The sequence below is a fragment of the Pristis pectinata genome, chromosome 10 (assembly GCF_009764475.1).
Source record: "Pristis pectinata isolate sPriPec2 chromosome 10, sPriPec2.1.pri, whole genome shotgun sequence".
Lineage (NCBI taxonomy): Eukaryota > Metazoa > Chordata > Chondrichthyes > Rhinopristiformes > Pristidae > Pristis > Pristis pectinata.
The window spans coordinates 99,215,335-99,234,519 of NC_067414.1; the positions used below are offsets into that span (position 1 = coordinate 99,215,335).

Genomic DNA, 19,185 nt, shown 5'->3' on the forward strand with positions numbered 1-19,185 from the left:
GAGGGGGAGGTGCCGCCCGGTGCCGCCCCCTGGCGGTGGGGAGGGGAGGTGCCGCCCCCTGGCGGTGGGGAGGAGCAGCTGCTGCCACTGACGCTGGAAAGGTTTCAGAGCCGCCGGAGACGGCAGGCGATGGGATCAGTCCTGATGTGGGGTTTTGACAATTCACCTCCCCCCCCAACACATGCTGCTCGGCCTGCTGAGTTCCTCCAGCATCAGTCAAGGCATTGAGTGCAGGAGTTGGGAAGTTATTGGTATTGGTTTATTTTTGTCACCTGTACCGAGGTCCAGTGAAAAACCTGTCTTACAAACCGATCGTACAGGTCAATTCATCACACAGTGCAGTTACACTGAGTTAGTACAGAGTGCATTGAGGTAGTACAGGTAAAAACAATAACAGTACAGAGTAAAGTGTCACAGCTACAGAGAAAGTGCAGTGCAATAAGGTGCAAGTTCACAACAAGGTAGATCGTGAGGTCAGAGTCCATCTCATTGTATAAGGGAACCGTTCAATAGTCTTATCACAGTGGGGTAGAAGCTGTCCTTAAGTCTGGTGGTACGTGTCCTCAGGCTCCTGTATCTTCTACCCGATGGAAGAGGAGAGAAGAGAGAATGTCCCGGGCGGGTGGGGTCTTTGATTATGCTGCTGCTACACCAAGGCAACGAGAGGTAAAGACAGAGTCCAAGGAGGGGAGGCTGGTGTCCGTGATGCGCTGGGCTGTGTCCACAACTCTCTGCAGCTGCCTGCGGTCCTGGGCAGAGCAGTTACTGTACCAAGCTGTGATACATCCAGACAGGATGCTTTCTATGGTGCATTGGTAAAAGTTGGTGAGAGTCAAAGGGGACAAACCAAATTTCTTTAGCCTCCTGAGGAAGTAGAGGCGCTGGTGATCTTTCTTGGCCATGGCATCTACGTGATTTGACCAGGACAGGCTGTTGGTGATGCTCACTCCCAGGAACTTGAAGCTCTCAACCCTCTCGACCTCAGCACCATTGATGTAGACAGGTGCATGTACACCGCCCCCTTTCCTGAAGTCAATGTTGTTAGAAAGTCAAGGATTCAGTGTTGAGTCCCAAGACTCAGAGTTTGGTGACAAGCTTGCTTGGGATTATTGTTATGTTGCAGATATATAAAATGTTGGTGAGGCTACATCTGGAGTATTATGTACAGTTTTCTCATCAAACTAGAAAGGGTGCAGGAAAGATTCACCAGGATATTGCCTGGGCTCGGGGACCTGAGTTACAGGGAGAGGGTGTGTAGACAAGGGCTTTATTCCCTGGAATGCAGGAGATTGAGGGGTGACCTGGTAGAGGTGTATAAGATCATGAGGGGCATAGACAGGGTGAAAGCACACAGTCTTTTTCCCAGGAAGGGGGTGCTAAAAACAAGAGGGCATAGGTTTAAGACCAGAGGCGAGAGATTTAAAAGGGACGTCAGGGGCAGCTTCTTCACACAAAGGGTGGTGCATATTTGGAACGAGCTGCCAGAAACAGCGGTTGAGGTGGGCACATCAGCAACGTTTAAAAGCCATCGAGATAAGTCCATGGATAGGAAAGGTTTCGAGGGCTATGGGCCGGTCTCATTCATCCGCCCTCTCCCCAATGTCTGGGAAATTCTTTCCATTCAGATACATATCCAGCTACGTTTCAAATGCTGGAATTAATCATCCACCGCATCACCAGCAGTGCATTTCAAACCGTAATCCCTCGCATAAAATTACCAATAAATTATAAAATAAATATATAGTGCAAAATATAAAGACAAAATGAGGTAGTGTTCACGGGTTCATGGACCGTTCAGAGATCCGATGGCGGAGGGGAAGAAGCTGTTCCTGAATCGTTGAGTGTGGGTCTTCAGGCTCCTGTACCTCCTCCCCGATGGGAGTAGCGAGAAGAGGGTGTGTCCCGGGTGCTGAGGGTCCTCAGTGACGGACGCTGCCGCCGCCGCCTCTTGAAAATTTTCCCAGGGCCAAAGTGATTATCGTTTCTACAACCGAACGTTCTGTCAACAGTGGTCGGTTCCTGCAGAGCTCAGACAACTGATCTAACCCCCTCCCCACCCGCCTCCCTACCCCCTCCCCTCCCCCTACCATCCCCTCCCCACCCCCCACCCCCCTAACCTCCCCTCCCCTACCCCCTCCCCACCCCCACCCTCCTCCCCTCTCCACCCCCCACCCCCTAACCTCCCCTCCTCTCCCCTACCATCCCCTCCCCACCCCCACCCTCCTCCCCTCCCCACCCCCTAACCTCCCCTCCTCCCCTCCCCTCCCCACCCAACCTCCCATCCTCCCCCACCCCCACCTCCCCTCCCCCACCCCTAACCTCCCCACCCCCATAACCTCCCCTCCCCACCCGCTCCCCCCTACTATCCCCTCCCCACCCCCACCCCCTAACCTCCCCTCCCCACCCCCACCCCCTAACCTCCCCTCCCCACCCCCACCCCCTAACCTCCCCTCCCCACCCACACCTCCCCTCCCCCCACCCCCCCAACCTCCCCTCCCCCTCCCCTCCCCCCACCCCCCCAACCTCCCCTCCCCCCACCCCCCCAACCTCCCCTCCCCCTCCCCCTCCCCTCCCCCTCCCCTCCCCCCAACCTCCCCTCCCCCTCCCCTCCCCCTCCCCCCCTCAACCTCACACCCCCCCCCCATTGACGCAGCGTCGGACCGGCTGCGCGGTGACGTCAGGACGCGGCGGAGGGAGGCCGGGGGTGGGGCCGGGGCCGGTGACGTCACGTCCGGCGGGGCGGCGCTGGGAGATGGCGGCCGAGCGAGCGGGAGGGAGCGGCGCGGGGTCCGGGGAGGGAGCGGCCGAGCCCGGCGGCACCGAGCAGCTGCACCAGGACAACCCGCTGCTCAGCCTGCCCATCGTCGCCATCGACTCCATCCTCGGCCTCATGGCCTACGACGAGATCAGCGGCCTGCGGCTGGTGAGGGAGCGCGGGGTTGGGGGTGAGGGAGCGCGGGGGGAGGGTGAGGGGGGAGGGAGCGCGGGGGGGAAGGGGGGAGGGAGCGCGGGGGGGAAGGGGGGAGGGAGCGCGGGGGGGAAGGGGGGAGGGAGCGCGGGGGGAGGGTGAGGGAGCGCGGGGGGGAGGGGGGGAGGGAGCGCGAGGGGGGAGGGAGCGCGGGGGGAGGGGGTGAGGGGGGAGGGAGCGCGGGGGGGAGGGTGAGGGGGGAGGGGGTGAGGGGGGAGGGAGCGCGGGGGGGAGGGGGTGAGGGGGGAGGGAGCGCGGGGGGGAGGGGGTGAGGGGGGGAGGGAGCGCGGGGGGGAGGGGGTGAGGGGGGAGGGAGCGCGGGGGGGAGGGGGTGAGGGGGGAGGGAGCGCGGGGGGGAGGGGGTGAGGGGGGAGGGAGCGCGGGGGGGAGGGGGTGAGGGGGGAGGGAGCGCGGGGGGGAGGGGGTGAGGGGGGAGGGAGCGCGGGGGGGAGGGTGAGGGGGGAGGGAGCGCGGGGGGAGGGTGAGGGGGGAGGGAGCGCGGGGGGGAGGGGGTGAGGGGGGAGGGAGCGCGGGGGTGAGGGGGGAGGGAGCGCGGGGGGAGGGTGAGGGGGGAGGGAGCGCGGGGGGAGGGTGAGGGGGGAGGGAGCGCGGGGGGAGGGGTGAGGGAGCGCGGGGGGGAGGGGGGTGAGGGAGAGTTGGGGGGGGCGGGAGCAGTTGGGGAGATCCATGACCCGAGGGAGAGGTGGGGTCAGGGGTCAGCTGTTGAGGGGATGAGGGAAGTGACCCGGAGGAGGGGGTGTCCATGACTCGGGGGAGGAGGGGAGACGGGGTCTGGGAGATGGGGGGGGGGGTAGGGGGGGGAGACAGACACAGGGCTGGGTGGGGGTGGGAGAGATGGGTTAGGTGGGGAGCCTGGGGGCAGGAGGTGGGATCCACGTCCCTGGGTGGAGACATCCCGGGTCACTGACGGGGACACAAACTTTCCTGTCTGACCCAGTATGAAGGCTGGGTGTGGGATCGCTGCTGGCACCTTCCCCCCCCCATTCCCCCCTCCCCTTCCTCCGCTGCTGCTGGTTCGGGATACTCCAGCCACGGGTGAAGCTCCCCACACTCCGTGGGCCTGGGGGCGCCACACTGACCCGGGAGGACTTTCTGACTCCGGTGGTTCTGTGGTCAGTGCCCAGATCAGACGTTTTGTTTTAAAAATAAAATCCAATTGATCCAAAGTTAAGCCCCACGGCTGCCTGGTGGATTTAAGCTCCTGTCTCTGGATTGGGAGCTTGCACCTCCCGAGTCACTTCCCCAGTAATTTAACAGTCCCACACCCCCACAGCTGACGTCCCCCTTGTCTGTTGTCGGCTGAAGGGTCGGGTGCAGGAGGTTGGTCTGGTGCAGGAGGTTGGTCTGGTCCAGGGTCAGTGTTGGAAGGGTGCAGCAGTCCCAGGGCAGTGAGGGGAGGGGGCAATGGGTGCCCTCAGTTGGTTGGAGAGGGCTGTGGGTTGTGATGACGCACTGTTTCCCTGTGGTAATGGCGATCAGCTTCTCTCGGGTGCTGGCACAACCCAGGGGATGTTAAGTTTGAGGCTGTGTACACACAGCAGGAAGGAGACCACTGGCCTGTTGAGTTGTACTTGCTCAAAGGTGCAATCCAGCTTGTCCCACCCCTGACTTCTCCCCTCAGCCCTGAAACTTTCCTTTCAGATCCTTTCCAGCTTCCATTTTAAACGCTGCTTTTGAATGTGCTCCCACTGTGACAACTGGCAGTGAGAAGTCTGCGCTCACTGCTTGGGTCCTTCTGTCAGCACCTTTCTGTGTCACCTCGCCCTTAAACAGTTTCTGTTTGCTTGTACTTGATTTTAAATTGTAAATTAGTTTATTGTTGTCCCACATACTGAGATTCAGTGAAAAACTTTGTTTTGCATGTTATCCATACAGATCATTTCACTACAACACTGCATTGAGGTAGTACAGGGGAAAACAATAACAGAATACAGAATAAAGTGTTACAGTTACAGAGAAAGTGCAGTGCAGTGCAGGCAGACAATAAGGTGCAAGGGCCATGACGAGGTAGATTGTGAGGTCAAGAGTCCATCTTATCGTACAAGAGGTCCGTAAATCCTTCTACCTGATCCCCTCTCAATCTCAAAACAACCCGAGCATCTCCACAGTCCCTGCAGTCGTTTCTGTAAAACACTTCCCCACCCTCTGTATACACACCACCCGGCACGCCTTCCCCCGCACGCACTGCCCCTTATTTCCCAACAGGATGTAGCCGTTCACATTTCTCGGTATGGGTGCCACACATACCGGGGAATAGGCATCTCCGACAGGGAGTCTCCCTATTCTTGGCGTTCAGTGGTGTTACCAAGTCCCCAGTGTCCCGGTGTCACCATTAGCCACCCACACACATACCATGGTACAAAAGGCTGGCTATCCTTTGCCTCACCCCAAAGCTCTTCCACCAACCACAAGGCACAAATCAAATGTGATGGGATATTCTCTACAAGTGTGTTTACTGTCTTGGGCACACGTACCCGGGGTGTAAATGCCATGAAAGTTCGCTCTTTTGCAGCAGCAACACTGTACATCACAAACGTGAGAAACACAAGTTAACATAAACTTAAATTCACATAAATTATATGATAACAGCATAACAATATCAGTGTCAGTTGAAAGAAAAGAGAAATATAGTCTGAGGTACCGTTGGGGTTTTTCAGTTAGTTCAAGAACCTGATGGCAGTGGGGAAGAAGCTGTTGTTGAACCGTGAGATGTGGGTCTTCAGGCTCTTGTACCTCCTGCCTGACGGCAGCATCGAGAAAAGGGCATGGCCCGGATGGTGGGGGTCCCTGATGATGGACGTCGCCTTCCTGAGACATCGCCTGTTGTAGATGTCCTTGCTGGTGGGGAGAGCTGTGTCCGTGATGGAGCCGGCTGAGTCCACACCTGGATGTGTGCAGCTCTGAGAACACAAGATACGGGTGGAGGCCACAGCCCCTCACAGCTGCCCCTTCAATAGGATCATGGCTGATCTTTGCAGACCTGAAATCCTGTCTGCACCTGTCCCCCTAATCCTTGATTTTTCAGATATTTATCTGTTTCCACCTGAAACATTTACAAAGATCCGCCACCCTCAGGCGGAGAATTCCAGAGCACTGCTCTCCAAGGGGAGAAATTTCTACGCACCTCGGTTTGAAATAACCAACACTATTCGGTAGTTATTTCCCCTTCTTCGTGACTTTCCCACTAGTTAAGAACACCTCAACATCTGCCTGCCAAGTTCCTTTAGGATCTTGTATGTTTGACCAGGGTCATCCTTCATTCTGCTGCTACTGTGTCCTGGTTTAGGTAAAAACTGTGCCCATGACTCCAGGTGTGATCTTGCCAACACCCTGTATACCTGTAACAAAACCTCCCTATTCTTAACCCCAACCCTTCCACAATAAAGGCCAACGTGCCATTTGCCTACTTACCTACTGGTTGGACCTGCCTGCTAACGTTTTGGGATTCATGCCCTGGAACACCTGGATCTCTCTGAACTTCAGTCACTTGCAGTCTCCCTACACATTTCGATAATAATCTGCCTTTCAGTTCCTCAGACCTCACACCTCCCCCCCTTCAACTCAATTCACCAGCCTTTCGCCCGTCACTCAGTCTACCCATATCCCATTGCAGAATAACGATGTCCTCGCCACAGCAAGCATGCCCTCTTGTCTATGTTTGTGCATTTTGTTCCCCCCCTCTCCAGGTCATTCATGTCAATGGTAAACAACCAAGGGCCAAGGACTGGTCTCCGGGTTACCCCGCGAGTTCCGTCCCTCCAGCCTGAAACACTCTGTTTTCCATGTGACGCTGGGTTTCCAGGGCAAGGTGTTTGACTGACACCGACCTAACCATTCACTGCCTCCGCCGCTGGCATACAGTGGCTGCAGTTGGTCTGACCGCACCTCCCAAACCCTCAAACTCTACCACCAGGAAGGTGCAGACACCACCACCCGCAGGTTCCCCTCCCAGTCGCGCACCGTAATGTTTTGGAAGTGTATCACCAGCCTTTGTGTCACTGGGTCTACGTGCTGGAGCTGCCTCCCCAACTGCTCATTGGGAGCCCCCGTGCCAGGCGAGGTGTGATATGCTGGTGACCGGATCGGGCACGGGGTGGTGGGTCTGTGGGTTGGTGACGCTGTCGACAGTGTATGGTTTCCCTCCATGACTCCGCTCTCGCCCCAGGTCTGCAAGCGGATGGATGCGATCTGCCAGCGTCTGCTGAACCAGGGCTTCCTGAAGGTCGAGAGGTACCACAGCCTGTGTCAGAAACAGGTCAAAGCCCAGCTGCCACGGTGAGTCGCCAGCAGCAGGCCACCCATCGCGCCCGGGCACCGGCTGCAGTCACCGCTGGGTTTGGCCGGGAGCCTGATCCGGCAGGGGTCCCCACAATCTGAGTACAGACGGGGGGGTGGGGGTTCATTTGTCCGCTGACCTCGGTGGTTGATGGAGGCAGCACTGTTGTGGCACGGGGAACGTGGGGCCCGTGCTGGTGACCACAGGGCATGTGTTGCTGCTGGTTGATGAGTCCTATGGTTATGGCACAGCAAGAGGCCACACCGGCCAGAAACGAATCCCACCACACTGGTGGTCCATGGGTCCTTCACTGATAAATACCGGGAGGGCTTCTGCCTTATCTGACCCAAAGGAAGTCAGTCCTTCCTGCCTAGTCCTTGAGTAGATTTACACAACACAATTAAATCTTCTCTGTACCAGAGCAGGCCCAGCCCGCGCAGTGTCCCCTTTACATTACTGGGCTCTGGAAACACCCGTGTAACTCTCTCCTTGTGTGTGCTGAGAACCCTCCACGGTATCCTGTAGGGATGGGACTGCCGTTTCGTACAGTTCCAGTGTCTTGTCCAATAAAGGCAAGTGTCCCGAATCCCTTCATGGCTTTGCCTCCACAGATCAGTGGGAGTGCATCTCCCTGTTCCTTTCCCCCCCCCCACAGCCCATCCTGCGGCCACCCTGTGTTCTCACACTGGTTTGAAGTGCATTTGCCACTTGGGGCACCCACGACCACAGGGTATAGCCAGGGATTAATGTCCCCGTTCCCAATGCACTGCCACGTCCTGGGAGTAGTGCCGCAGGGTCTCGTCCACCCGGCCAAGGCTGCAGATGTGGCTGCCATTCACTGCTCCCACTGCCAACACGGTAGTCCCGCATGCCAGAGCCTTCCGCAGTGGGACTCGACCCCAGGTGCGAGGAGAATTGGGAATTTGGGATGTTTCGTTGGTGGGGGAGTGTTGCTTACTTGGGAATGATTCTCTGTGAACATTTGGGAGCTGCATCAATTCTGTGGTGGGGAGCAGTGACGCTTTGATACAGGAGAAAAGTGCAATCCAAGTGCTTTGTAAAGTTGATCTTTCTGTCAATGAGTCGAGAACGTAAAGAGGAGAGAAACAAAGGACTGCAGACGCTGGAATCTAGATGAAAAGCAGTATGATGCCGGAGAAACTCAGCAGGCCGGGCAGCATCCATGGAGAAAGGCAGGCGGGCAACGTTTGGGCTCAGGACCCTTCTTCAGGACTGAAGATAGGAAAAGGGGAAGCCCAATATATAGGAGGGGAAAGCAGAGCAGTGATAGGTGGACAACAGTGGGGAGGTGGGGTGGGCACAGGGTGGTGATAGGTAGATGCAGGTAAGAGATAGTGATGGGCAGGTGTGGGGGCGGAGGGGAGAGCAGATCCACCGGGGGATGGGTCAAAGGTAGGGAGAGAGAGGAAAGAAAGGGCTAGGAAAGGGAAGAAGCGAAGCGTGGTGTTGGGGGGGATTACCTAAAGTGAGAGAATTCAATGTCCATCCCGTTCGGCTGCAAGATTCCGAGACAGAAAGTGAGATGCTGTTCCTCCAGTTTGCGCTGGGAATTCTCCCGGCAGTGGAGGAGGCCGAGGACTGACGTATCAGTGATAGTGTGGGAGGGGTAGCTGAAGTGACTGGTAACGGGGAGATGCAGATCGTAGTTACAGACAGAGTGCAGGTGCCCTGCAAAATGTAAAGAGGTGTGCGCCAAGGAGATTTAAGTGTTGGATTTAATACTGATATCCTCTGGAGGGAATCGTCTTTTAAAATTCACAGCTGGATTGTTTTGGATGGAATTGGGGTGATGGAGATCTCCGACCCTCGGGGCCGAGCCTGCGGTCGTTGGGCCGGTTGGGGTGGGATGGTTGGGCAACAGTTGCGAAGCGTTGGGGCGCAGAGCCAGGTGCCTGGTCCACCTGCCGGCCCGTCGGAGACACAGGACTGCAGCTGCTGGGATCCGGAGCAAGAAAACAAGCTGCTGGAGGGACTCAGTGGGTCAGGCAGGCAGCATCTGCGGAGGCAGAGGGATGGCCGACGTTTCGGCTGCCTCGGCTGAGAGTGCAGAGGGGAGACGGCCAGTATAAAGGAGTGAGGGGGAGAGGTGAGGCAGGCGCTGGCAGGTGATGGGTGGGGCTAGGTGGGGATGGCGACAGAGGCTGGGGGGTGATCGGTTGAGACCACAAAAGGCCACAGATGATGGAAGGTGGTGAGGAGTGGATGCTGGGAGGATGGGAGCAGTGTGGGTAGGGGGAAGAGGGTGAGGGGTGTGGAGAGCCAGGAGGGGAGCTGGGTGGATCAGGAGGAGAGAGGAAGGAACAGGGGTGGGGGGGAAGGTACGCGCAGGCTCCCAGAAGCTGCAGAATTCGTTGTTCATGCCATGAGGTTGGAGAACCCCCCCCCCCAGGCTGGTTTATGTTCGAGGACAGCTGGGTCGGTGCAGAGAGGGGAGGGGAGGCCGTCACGGTCACTGCTGGTACATTATTTCTGGGCCCCCCCTCCATCAACCTCTCAGCTGTGTTGCCCTGGGCCCAGCCCAGTGCACTCACTGGAACGGGAATACCCTTGGGCTGGTTTATGTAACTGCCCTGGTCCTGCAGTGGGAGTGACGGGAGGGGAGGGGGTTACGGTTGTGTTGTGGTCTCTGATGGGGGGAGGGGGTGTGTACATGGGAGGTGTATGTGTCAGGGACTCGGGGGGGGGGGGGGGGGGGGGGGGCTGGGTGGGGGGGACAGAGGGGATGGATTCAGCCTGCTGGCTGGGTTGGGGAATGGGCTCCACGGGATGAATCCTGGGATTGGGGGCGGCACGTTGCTCCTGTACAAGGGATAGGGGATGATTACAGATGGCCTGGGACGGTTCCCTTGCTCGGGAAACCTTTAATCAAGGTGGGAGGTCCCGAGGCTCTGCAGAGTTGTGTTGTGTTGTGAGGACCAGGATCGAGGTCAGAGGGAGAAGTGGGAGACCATATGACATAGGAGCAGAATTCGGCCATTCGGCCCATCAAGTCTGCTCTGCCATTCAATCATGGCTGATTTATTTCTCCCCCACAACCCCACTCTCCTGCCTTCTCTCCGTGGCCTTTGACACCCTTACTAATCAAGGACCTATCAATCTCCACTTTCAATATACCCAATGACTTGCTCTCCACAGCCCCCTGTGGCAATGAATTCCACAGATTCACCACTCTCTGGCTGAAGAAATTCCTCCTCATCTCAGTTCTAAAGGGACGTCCCTTTATTCTGAGGCTGTGCCCTCTGGTCCTTGACTCTCCCACTGATGGAAACATCCCCTCCACGTCCACTCTATCCAGGCCTTTCAGTATTCAGCACGTTTCAAAGAGCGAGTACAGGCCTAGAGCCATCAAGACTCCTCGTGTTAACCCTTTCATTCCTGGGATCATTTTTGTAAACCTCCTCTGGACCAAAGCCAGCACATCCTTCCTTAGACATGGGGCCCACAACTGTTCACGATACTCCAAATATGGTCTGACCAATGCCTTAAAGCCTCAGCATTACATCCTTGTTTTCAGATACTAGTCCTCTCGAAATGAGTGCGAACATTGCATTTGCCTTCCTTACTGCCGACTCAACCTGCAAGTTAACCTTTAGGGAATCCTACACTAGGACTCCCAAGTCCCTTTGTACCTCCGATTTCTGAATTTGCTCCCCCGTTTAGAAAATAGTCCACACTTTTATTCCTTCTACCGATGTGCATGACTGTACACTTCCCTACGCTGTATTCAATCTGCCACCGTCCAAGTCCTTCTGCAGACTCCCTGCTTCCTCAACACTACCCGCCCCTTCACTGTATCCACAGACTTGGCCACAAAGCTATCAATTCCATCATCCAGATCATTAACATTTAATGTGAAAAGTAGCGGACCCAACACCAACCCCTGTGGAACACCACTAGTCACTGGCAGCCAACCAGAAAAGGCCCCCTTTATTCCCTCTCTTCCCACTCAGTCAGCCAATCTTCTGTCCATGATAGTACCTTTCCTGTAATACCATGGGCTCCTATCTTGTTTAGCAGCCTCATGTCATCTTGTCAAAGGCTTTCTGAAAATCCAAGTAAACAACATCCGCTGACTCTCCTTTGTCTATCCTGCCTGTTACTTCCTCAAAGAATTCCAACAGATTTGTCAGGCAAGATCTCCCCTTAAGGAAACCATGCTGACTTCAGTCTACTTTATCATGTGCTTCCAAGTAGCCTGAAACCTCATCCCTAATAATGAACTTGAACATCTTACCAACCACTGAAGTCAGGCTAACTGGCCTATAATTTCCTGGCTTTTGCCTCCCTTCCTTCTAAAAGAGTGGAGTGACATTTGCGATTTTCCAGTCCTCCGAAACCATTCGTGAATCTAGTGATTCTTGAAAGATCACTACTAATGCTTCCACAATCTCTTCAGCTACCTCGTTCACAACCCTGGGATGTAGTCCATCCGGTCCAGGTGACTTATCTACCTTCAGACCTTTCAGCTTCCCAAGCACCTTCTCCTTAGTAATAGCGACTACACTCACTCCTGCCCCCTGACTCTCTCGAATTTCTGGCATGTTGCTGGTGTCTTCCACAGTGAAGACTGACGCAAAATACTTATTTAGTTTATCTGCCATTTCTTTGTTCCCCATTACCACCTCTCCAGCATCATTTTCCAGTGGTCCGATGTCCACTCTTGCCTCTCTTTTACTCTGTATATCTGAAAAAACTTCTGGTATCCTCTTTTATATTATTGGCTAGCTTCATATTTCATCTTTTCTCCCGTTTTAGTTACCTTCTGTTGGTTTTTAAAATCTTCCCAATCCTCTGGCTTTCTACTAATTTTTGCAATATTTATGTCCTCTCTTTTGCTTTTATGCTGTCTTTGACTTCCCTTGTCAGCCACGGTTGCCTCATCCTCCCTTTAGAATGCTGCTTCTTCTTTGCGATGAACTGATCCTGCATCTTCCAGATTACTCCCAGAAACTCCTGCCATTGCTGCTCTACCGTCATCCCTGCTGGGGTCCCCTTCCAATCAACTTTGGCCAGTTCCTCTCTCATGCTTCTGTGGTTACCTTTACTCGACTGTAATACTAATACATCTGAATTTAGCTTCTCTCTCTCAAACTGCAGGATGAAATTTATCATATTATGATCACTGCCTCCGAAGGGTTCCTCTACCTTAAGTTCCCTCATCAACTCTGGTTCATGCACAAAACCAAATCCAGCATTGCCTTTTCCCTAGTGGGCTAGACCACAAGCTGCTCCAACAAGCCATCTCGTAGAGAGGTTCCTGAGTGGGATTCCAGAATTCGGGAACTTGTGAACAGAAGGCACAGCCGCCCCTGGGGTGATTGTATTTGGGGTGACGAGTTGGGAGTGTGTGGCTGTGGAGGGGGCGGGGGGTGGTGGGGTGCAGCCCCGGGGAGGGCAGGGATGGGGTGGGGTCGGGTGTGATGGGGTTGCATTGGGCAGGTTCACCACTGCTCTGTAGCTGGGCGGTGAGGGGAGGTCTTGTTGACGGCTGCAGCAGGGGAGAGGGGGAATCGTCAGGCACAGCAAGGGTTAATTCTCTCTCCTTCCAGCCGGGAGTCGGAGCGCCGGAACCACTCACTGGCACGCCATGCGGACATCTTGGCGGCGGTGGAGACCAGGCTCTCCCTCCTGAACATGACCTTCATGAAATACGTCGACACAAACCTCTGCTGCTTCATTCCAGGCAAGGTGTGTGAGGGGAGGGGGAGCCTGCGCAGTGGTGCTGCTGTTCCCAGGCCTGGCGTGTCCCAGTGCTGAGACCCCCCACCCCCCCCCACCCTGCTCACTGTCTGACAGCGGAGCGCCTGTGACATCTGCCTACTTCAGCACGAAGTTGGGGATGTGCCGGAGGTGAAATGGGAAGGGCAGAGTTTCCCCACCGGATTCTCCGCCGGTTTCGGCTCTCACTGATGTGTCAGTGACGAGTGGAAACGCTGGCCTTGTCCCGAAACTGAAAGGTACTGGTTTATTGTTGTAACTTGTACCGAGGTACAGTGAGAAACTTGTCCTGCATACCCATCATACAGGTCAATTTATTACACAGTGCACTGAAGAAGTACAGGGTTAAAACAATAACAGAATGCAGAGTAAAGTGTCACAGCTACATGGGAGTGCATTGCAGGTAGACAATAAGGTGCAAGGTCACAACAAGGTAGATTGTGAGGTCAGAGTCCATCTTATCGTATAAGGGAACCGTTCAATAGTCTTATAACAGTGGGGTAGAAGCTGTCCTTGAGCCTGGTGGTACGTGACCTCAGGCACCTGTATCTTCTGCCCAATGGGAGGGGGAGAAGAGAGAATGTCCCAGGTGGGTGGGGTCTCTGATTATGTTGGCTGCTTCACCAAGGCAGCGAGAAGTGTCGATGGAGGGGAGGCTGGTGTCCGTGATGTGCTGGGCTGTGTCCACAACTCCCTGCAGTTTCTTGCGGTCCCGGGCAGAGCAGTTGCTGTGATGCATCCGGATAGGCAGGGAGTGGCAGGCACCTGAGAAGAGGGCTGTGGAGAATGGGACTGATGGGATCGCTGCACTGAGCTGGCACTGAGCAGTGGGCTGAATGGCCTGTGACTCTAAATCGCTTTCTGTGACCTCCAAACATTGGCAACAAGTGCAGAGTGAGAGATTGGTCACACGGCTCACCGTGTTGTGTGGTATCACAGGATTTCGTTGAGGTAGTTTGAGCTTTACTCTGTACCTAGTCTGTGCGATATCTGACCCCGGGAGTGTGTGATGGGACAGTGCAGAGGGAGCTTCACCCTGTGCCTGACCCCAGGAGTGTGTGATGGGATAGTGCAGAGGGAGCTTCACCCTGTGCCTGACCCCGGGAGTGTGTGACAGGACGGTGTAGAGGGAGCTTCACCCTGTGCCTGACCCCAGGAGTGTGTGATGGGACGGTGTAGAAGGAGCTACCTCCTCCCCTCCTCCTCCTCCTCCCCCCTTCCCCCACTCCTCTCCCCCAACCCCCACCACCTCCTCTCCCCCCCCCCCCCCCCCCCCCCCCCCCCCAAGGGGAGAGTGACGGTCCATGTGGGGATTTCTGCCAGTGCTGGGGATTTACCCCCTGCTGCCTCGCCCCCGCCCCGTGTAACGCGCGTCTGCCTCGCCCCCGCCCCGTGTAACGCGCGTCTGCCTCGCCCCCGCCCCATGTAACGCGGGCCTGTTGTGTTGTAACCTGCGTGCAGGTGATCGATGAGATTTACCGGGTTCTGCGATATGTGAACTCCACACGGTCCCCGCAGCGAGCCCACGAGGTGCTGCAGGAGCTGCGGGACATCTCCTCCATGGCCATGGAATACTTCGATGAAAAGATCGTCCCCATCCTGAAGAAGAAGCTGAGTAATTCGGACATGTCAGGCCGGCTGCTGGGAGTGCCACCAGGTACGGCCGGGGCTGTGTGTGTGGGTGAACGGGACACCGCATGTGCGTGTACTGTAGACCGATCACGTCAGTGTCCGTGTGCGCCGATGTTGCCGGTCCCCTACCGATCTACCCTCAGCTTCCCACCCGCCCCGCACCCCCACTCCCACCGCCCCTCCCCCAGGAGCCTGAGGCCAGGACCGGCAGTGGGAGGTGGGGCTGGGGGTCAGTTCGAGGTGGTTGCACTGGGTGGGAGTGCATCATGCCTCTGGGCCCATTTGGGGTGGGCTTGTCGAGTGGGAACCTCAGGCCTGGTGGGAGGGTGGGGGGGGGGGGGGGGGCATTGGACAGAATCCTCTGGGTGGGGGGTGGACAGTGGCTGGTGTGGGGGGGTGGGGGAAGAAAAGTGGTTGGGGTGTGCGTCTGTGGTGGGAACCAGTGTCCAAGATGGTGGTGGAGGGGATTACAGGGTCTGGCTGCCGTGGCTGATTCCCCTCTTCCCCCAGCCGCAGGGATGTGTGGGGTGGGTGGAGCTGGCATCTCCCACCCTGCACACGGGCCACTCCTATTCCTGTGGGCCATTGTCTGTGCGGATCCATTCCTCCACCCCAACCCCACTCTCCTTCCCAGTAACCGCCACCCACCCCCCCACCCCCTCCCCAAATTCTCCTATCATCCTGGTACCTCAGGAGTGATTTAAAGCAGCCATTTTACCTCTGGGATGTGGGAGGGAAGCCGTGTGTTTACACAGGGAGTGTGCAAACTCCACTCAGCAGCAGAGGTTGGGATGGAGTGGGCTCACTGGGGCAGTGGTCCAGGTGACTGTCCCTCTGCCGTACACTGGGCTGGGGTCCGGGTGAACCTCTCTCTGCCGTACACTGGGCTGGGGTCCGTGTGAACCTCTCTCTGCCGTACACTAGGCTGGGGTCCGTGTGAACCTCTCTCTGCCGTTCACTGGGCTGGGGTCCGTGTGGCTGCCCCCCTGCCATTACACTGGGCTGAGGTCCGGGTGACTGTCCCCTTGCCGTACACTGGGCTGGGGTCCGGGTGACCATCCCTCTGCCGTACACTGGGCTGGGCTCCGGTTGACCGTCCCCCTGCCGTACACTGGGCTGGGCTCCGGTTGACCGTCCCCCTGCCGTACACTGGGCTGGGCTCCGGCTGACCGTCCCCCTGCCATACACTGGGCTGGGGGAAGCAGCGGGGTTTGGCCCAGGTCGAATTGTGAGCAAGGATGGATGTGCTGGCCCTGGTGGAGAGGGTCCAGAGAAGGTGACAAGAATGATCCCAGGAATGAAAGGGTTAGCACACAAGATCACGAGACAAAGGAGCAGAAGTAGGCCATTCGGCCCATCCAGTCTGCTCCATGAACTAAATTATTCCCATCTAGCCCCAATTCCTGGCCTTTTTCCCCATATCCCTTGATACCTTGACTAATTAGATACCTGCCAATCTCCTCCTTAAACGCACCCAATGATTGGGCCTCCACTGCTGTACGTGACAAAGAATTCCATAAATTCACTACCCTCTGGCTAAAGAAATTTCTCCTTATCTCTATTTTAAACCGGTACCCTCTAATTCTAAGATTGTGCCGTCTAGTCCTGGACTCACCCACCAGGGGAAACAGCTTGGCCACATCTACTCTGTCCAGTCCTTTCAACATTTTAAATGTTTCTATGAGGTCCCCTCTCATTCTTCTGTACTCCGGCGAGTACAGTCCAAGAGCCGACAAACGCTCATCGTATGTAAGCCCTTTCATTCTGGGAATCATCCTCGTAAACCTTCTCTGAACCCTCTCCAACATCAGCACATTCTTCCTAAGATATAGGGCCCAAAACTGCACACAGTATTCCAAATGAGGCCTCACCAGTGCCCCGTAGAGCCTCATCAACACTTCCTTACCTTTATACATTATACCTCTCAAAATGAATGCCGACATAGCATTCATTTTTTTTATATACAGAGGAGCATTTGAGTTCAGAAGGATTGGGTGGGAACCTCGTATACTGAAAGGCTTGGATAGAGTGGACGTGGAGGGGATGTTTCCATCGATGGGAGAGTCCAGGATCCGAAGACACAGCCTCAGAATAAAGGGACGTCCCTTTAGAACTGAGATGAGGAGGAATTTCTTCAGCCAGAGGGCAGTGAATCTGTGGAATTTGTTGCCACAGGGGCTGTGGAGGACAAGTCATTGGGGGTATTTAAGGCAGAGATTGATAGGTTCTTGATTGGTAAGGGAGGGTTAAGGGTTACAGGGAGAAGGTGGGGGAATAGGGTTACAGTAAATCAGCCGTGATCGAATGGCGGAGCAGACTTGATGGGCCGAATGGCCCGGATCTGCTCCCACACCTGACTGTCTAACATTCCCGCTGTTGGCCCCCCCCCCCAGTTCCCGGACCATCCACCGCCCTGACGGCCGTCCAGCTCTTCTCCAAGCAGAACCCAGCACGGCAGGAGCTCTGCAAGCTGCAGCAGCAGGTGAAGGCACAGGGCCAGAACGTGACGGCCAGCCGCCGTGAGGTGTCCGAGATCCGCCTCAAGTTCCAGGAGCAGCTGAAGCAGCTGCAGGACCAGGAGCAGAAGATCCTGGAGCAGAACCAGATCATCGGCGAGCAGAGCGCCCGGCTGGCCGAACTGGACCGCAAGCTGGGCGAGCACGCCCTCAAGCACCAGCAGAGCGAGCAGAAGATTAAGGACCTGCAGGAGCTGCTGGAGCAGGTCATCGAGACCGGGGCGGGGGGTGGGCAGGTCCCCGCCGGGCTGAACAAGCGCAAGAGGCCTCCACCCGAGGGCAGCGCCAAGCGTCTCCGCAGCCACAAGTGAGCCGGTGTTCGCGGGAGGGCGGTTTACTGTTACCCGCGTCTGTCTGTCGGTGTGTGTGCGCATGCGCGCGGAGCGTGACCGTCAGCTGGAGCGCGGCACGCCACCTGGTGGGGGTCAGGAGGACGGGCGCGGCAATCGTTGGGGGGGTGGGGGGGGTGTTGTGGGGGGACAGGGAGACTGGCTCGGCAGCTGGTCACTGAGTGCAGAGTTAAACTGGGTGCTCGACTCAGTCCTAGGTAACCAGGCTCACCTCTGCAGTCTTGGATAATGGGAGAATTGAACCCCCACCCTGGTCCCACTAACAGTTAATTCAACCCTTCCCTGGGTCCTGGGTAGCAGGGTTAAACTCTGTCCCCACTCAATCCTGGGTATCGGAGGGTTAAACTCTGCCCCCACTCAATCCTGGGTAACGGAGGGTTAAACTGCCCTCCCCCACCACTACACCCGCAGGTAACAGGGTTTAAACTCTGCCCCCAGTCAATTCTGGGCAATGGAGAGTTAAACTGTCCCCCACCACTAAACCTGGGTAATAGAGGCTTAAATTCTGCCCCCAGTCAATCCTGGGTAATGGAGAGTTAAACTCTATATAACCTCCTCCCCACTACACCCAGGTAATGGAGGGTTAAGTTGCCCCCACACAATCCTGGGTAATGGAGGACTAATCTCTGTACAATCCTCCCCATACACCCCGGGTAATGGGTTAAACTCTTTTCTCTCTCTCTCTCTCTCTCTCCCCTCCCCCCCCCCCCCAACTGTGCCCCAGGTGACAGAGGGTTAAACTGCCCCCACTCGATCCTGGGTAATGGAGGGTTAAACTGCCCCCACTCGGTCCTGGGTAACAGAAGGTTAAACTGACCCCCACCACCACCCTTGATCCATGGTAATCGAGGTTTAAAGTCCCCACTAGACCCCAGGTAACAGAGGATTAAACTGTCTCCACTATATCCTGGGTAATGGAGAGTTAAACTCTGTTCCCACTAGATCCTGGGTAACAAGAGGGTTAAACTCTGTCCCCATTAGATCCTGGGTAACAGAGGGTTAAACTCCGCCTTTCCTCTCATCCTAGTACCAGAGCTAAATGGACCCATTGCCTGGTCCTGAGTAGCAAAGGGTTACACTCTGCTGCATCACTGATCTTGGATCACGGAGAGTTCGACCAGCTCCTTCCCGGGTCATGGGTAACGAGGGTTAAACTTTGTTCTGCTCACTGCCCTGGGTAGTGGAGAGTTAATTCCAGGCAGTGTCCTGGTACCAGGTAACAGACCCTCTGCCCCTCCCCAAAGAGTTTGGGTAACGGGGAGTGAGGTGGCGGGTAACAGACAGTGCCCAGGGTGGGCAGGGGGCTGCTGTTGTAGAAGAGCAGCAACTGTGAGGGGAGGTGCTGGTGGCATCGGACCCGCTGGTGGGGGGAGAGGTGGGAGCCGGCGGTGCCCCCACACTCCGTGACCCGTGGCTCCCCCCTGCTGCCAGGCAGAGCCCTGCTGTGCCCACGGGCAAGCGCCAGACCCACCCAGAAACCTTCCGAGACCTTTCGTCGGCACAGTTACCACTGGGGCGTGCACTGGGTCCCGGGCAGCCCCGGTGAATGTCAGAGCAGCTTGAGGGGGGGGATCGGAGGTGATGGGGCGCACACCCCGGCCTGCCCCAGGGTTACGGCAGTGAGCCAGGCCAGACCCCTGGGGGTGGGGGCCAGCCAGCAGCCACTACCGGAAGCAGCTGGTC

At 56.5% G+C, this 19,185-nt stretch overlaps 1 protein-coding gene across 1 annotated transcript; it reads left to right on the plus strand.

The window, feature by feature from the left end:
* Positions 1 to 2,703: 2,703 nt before the first annotated feature.
* fbxo28 (F-box protein 28) lies at positions 2,704 to 18,825 on the plus strand. The gene is made up of 5 exons (XM_052025262.1): positions 2,704 to 2,923; positions 7,155 to 7,264; positions 12,836 to 12,974; positions 14,466 to 14,661; positions 17,030 to 18,825. Exons 1-5 carry the CDS (start codon positions 2,753 to 2,755, stop codon positions 17,461 to 17,463), a joined length of 1,050 nt encoding a protein of 349 aa, XP_051881222.1. The 5' UTR covers positions 2,704 to 2,752; the 3' UTR covers positions 17,464 to 18,825.
* Positions 18,826 to 19,185: the final 360 nt, after the last annotated feature.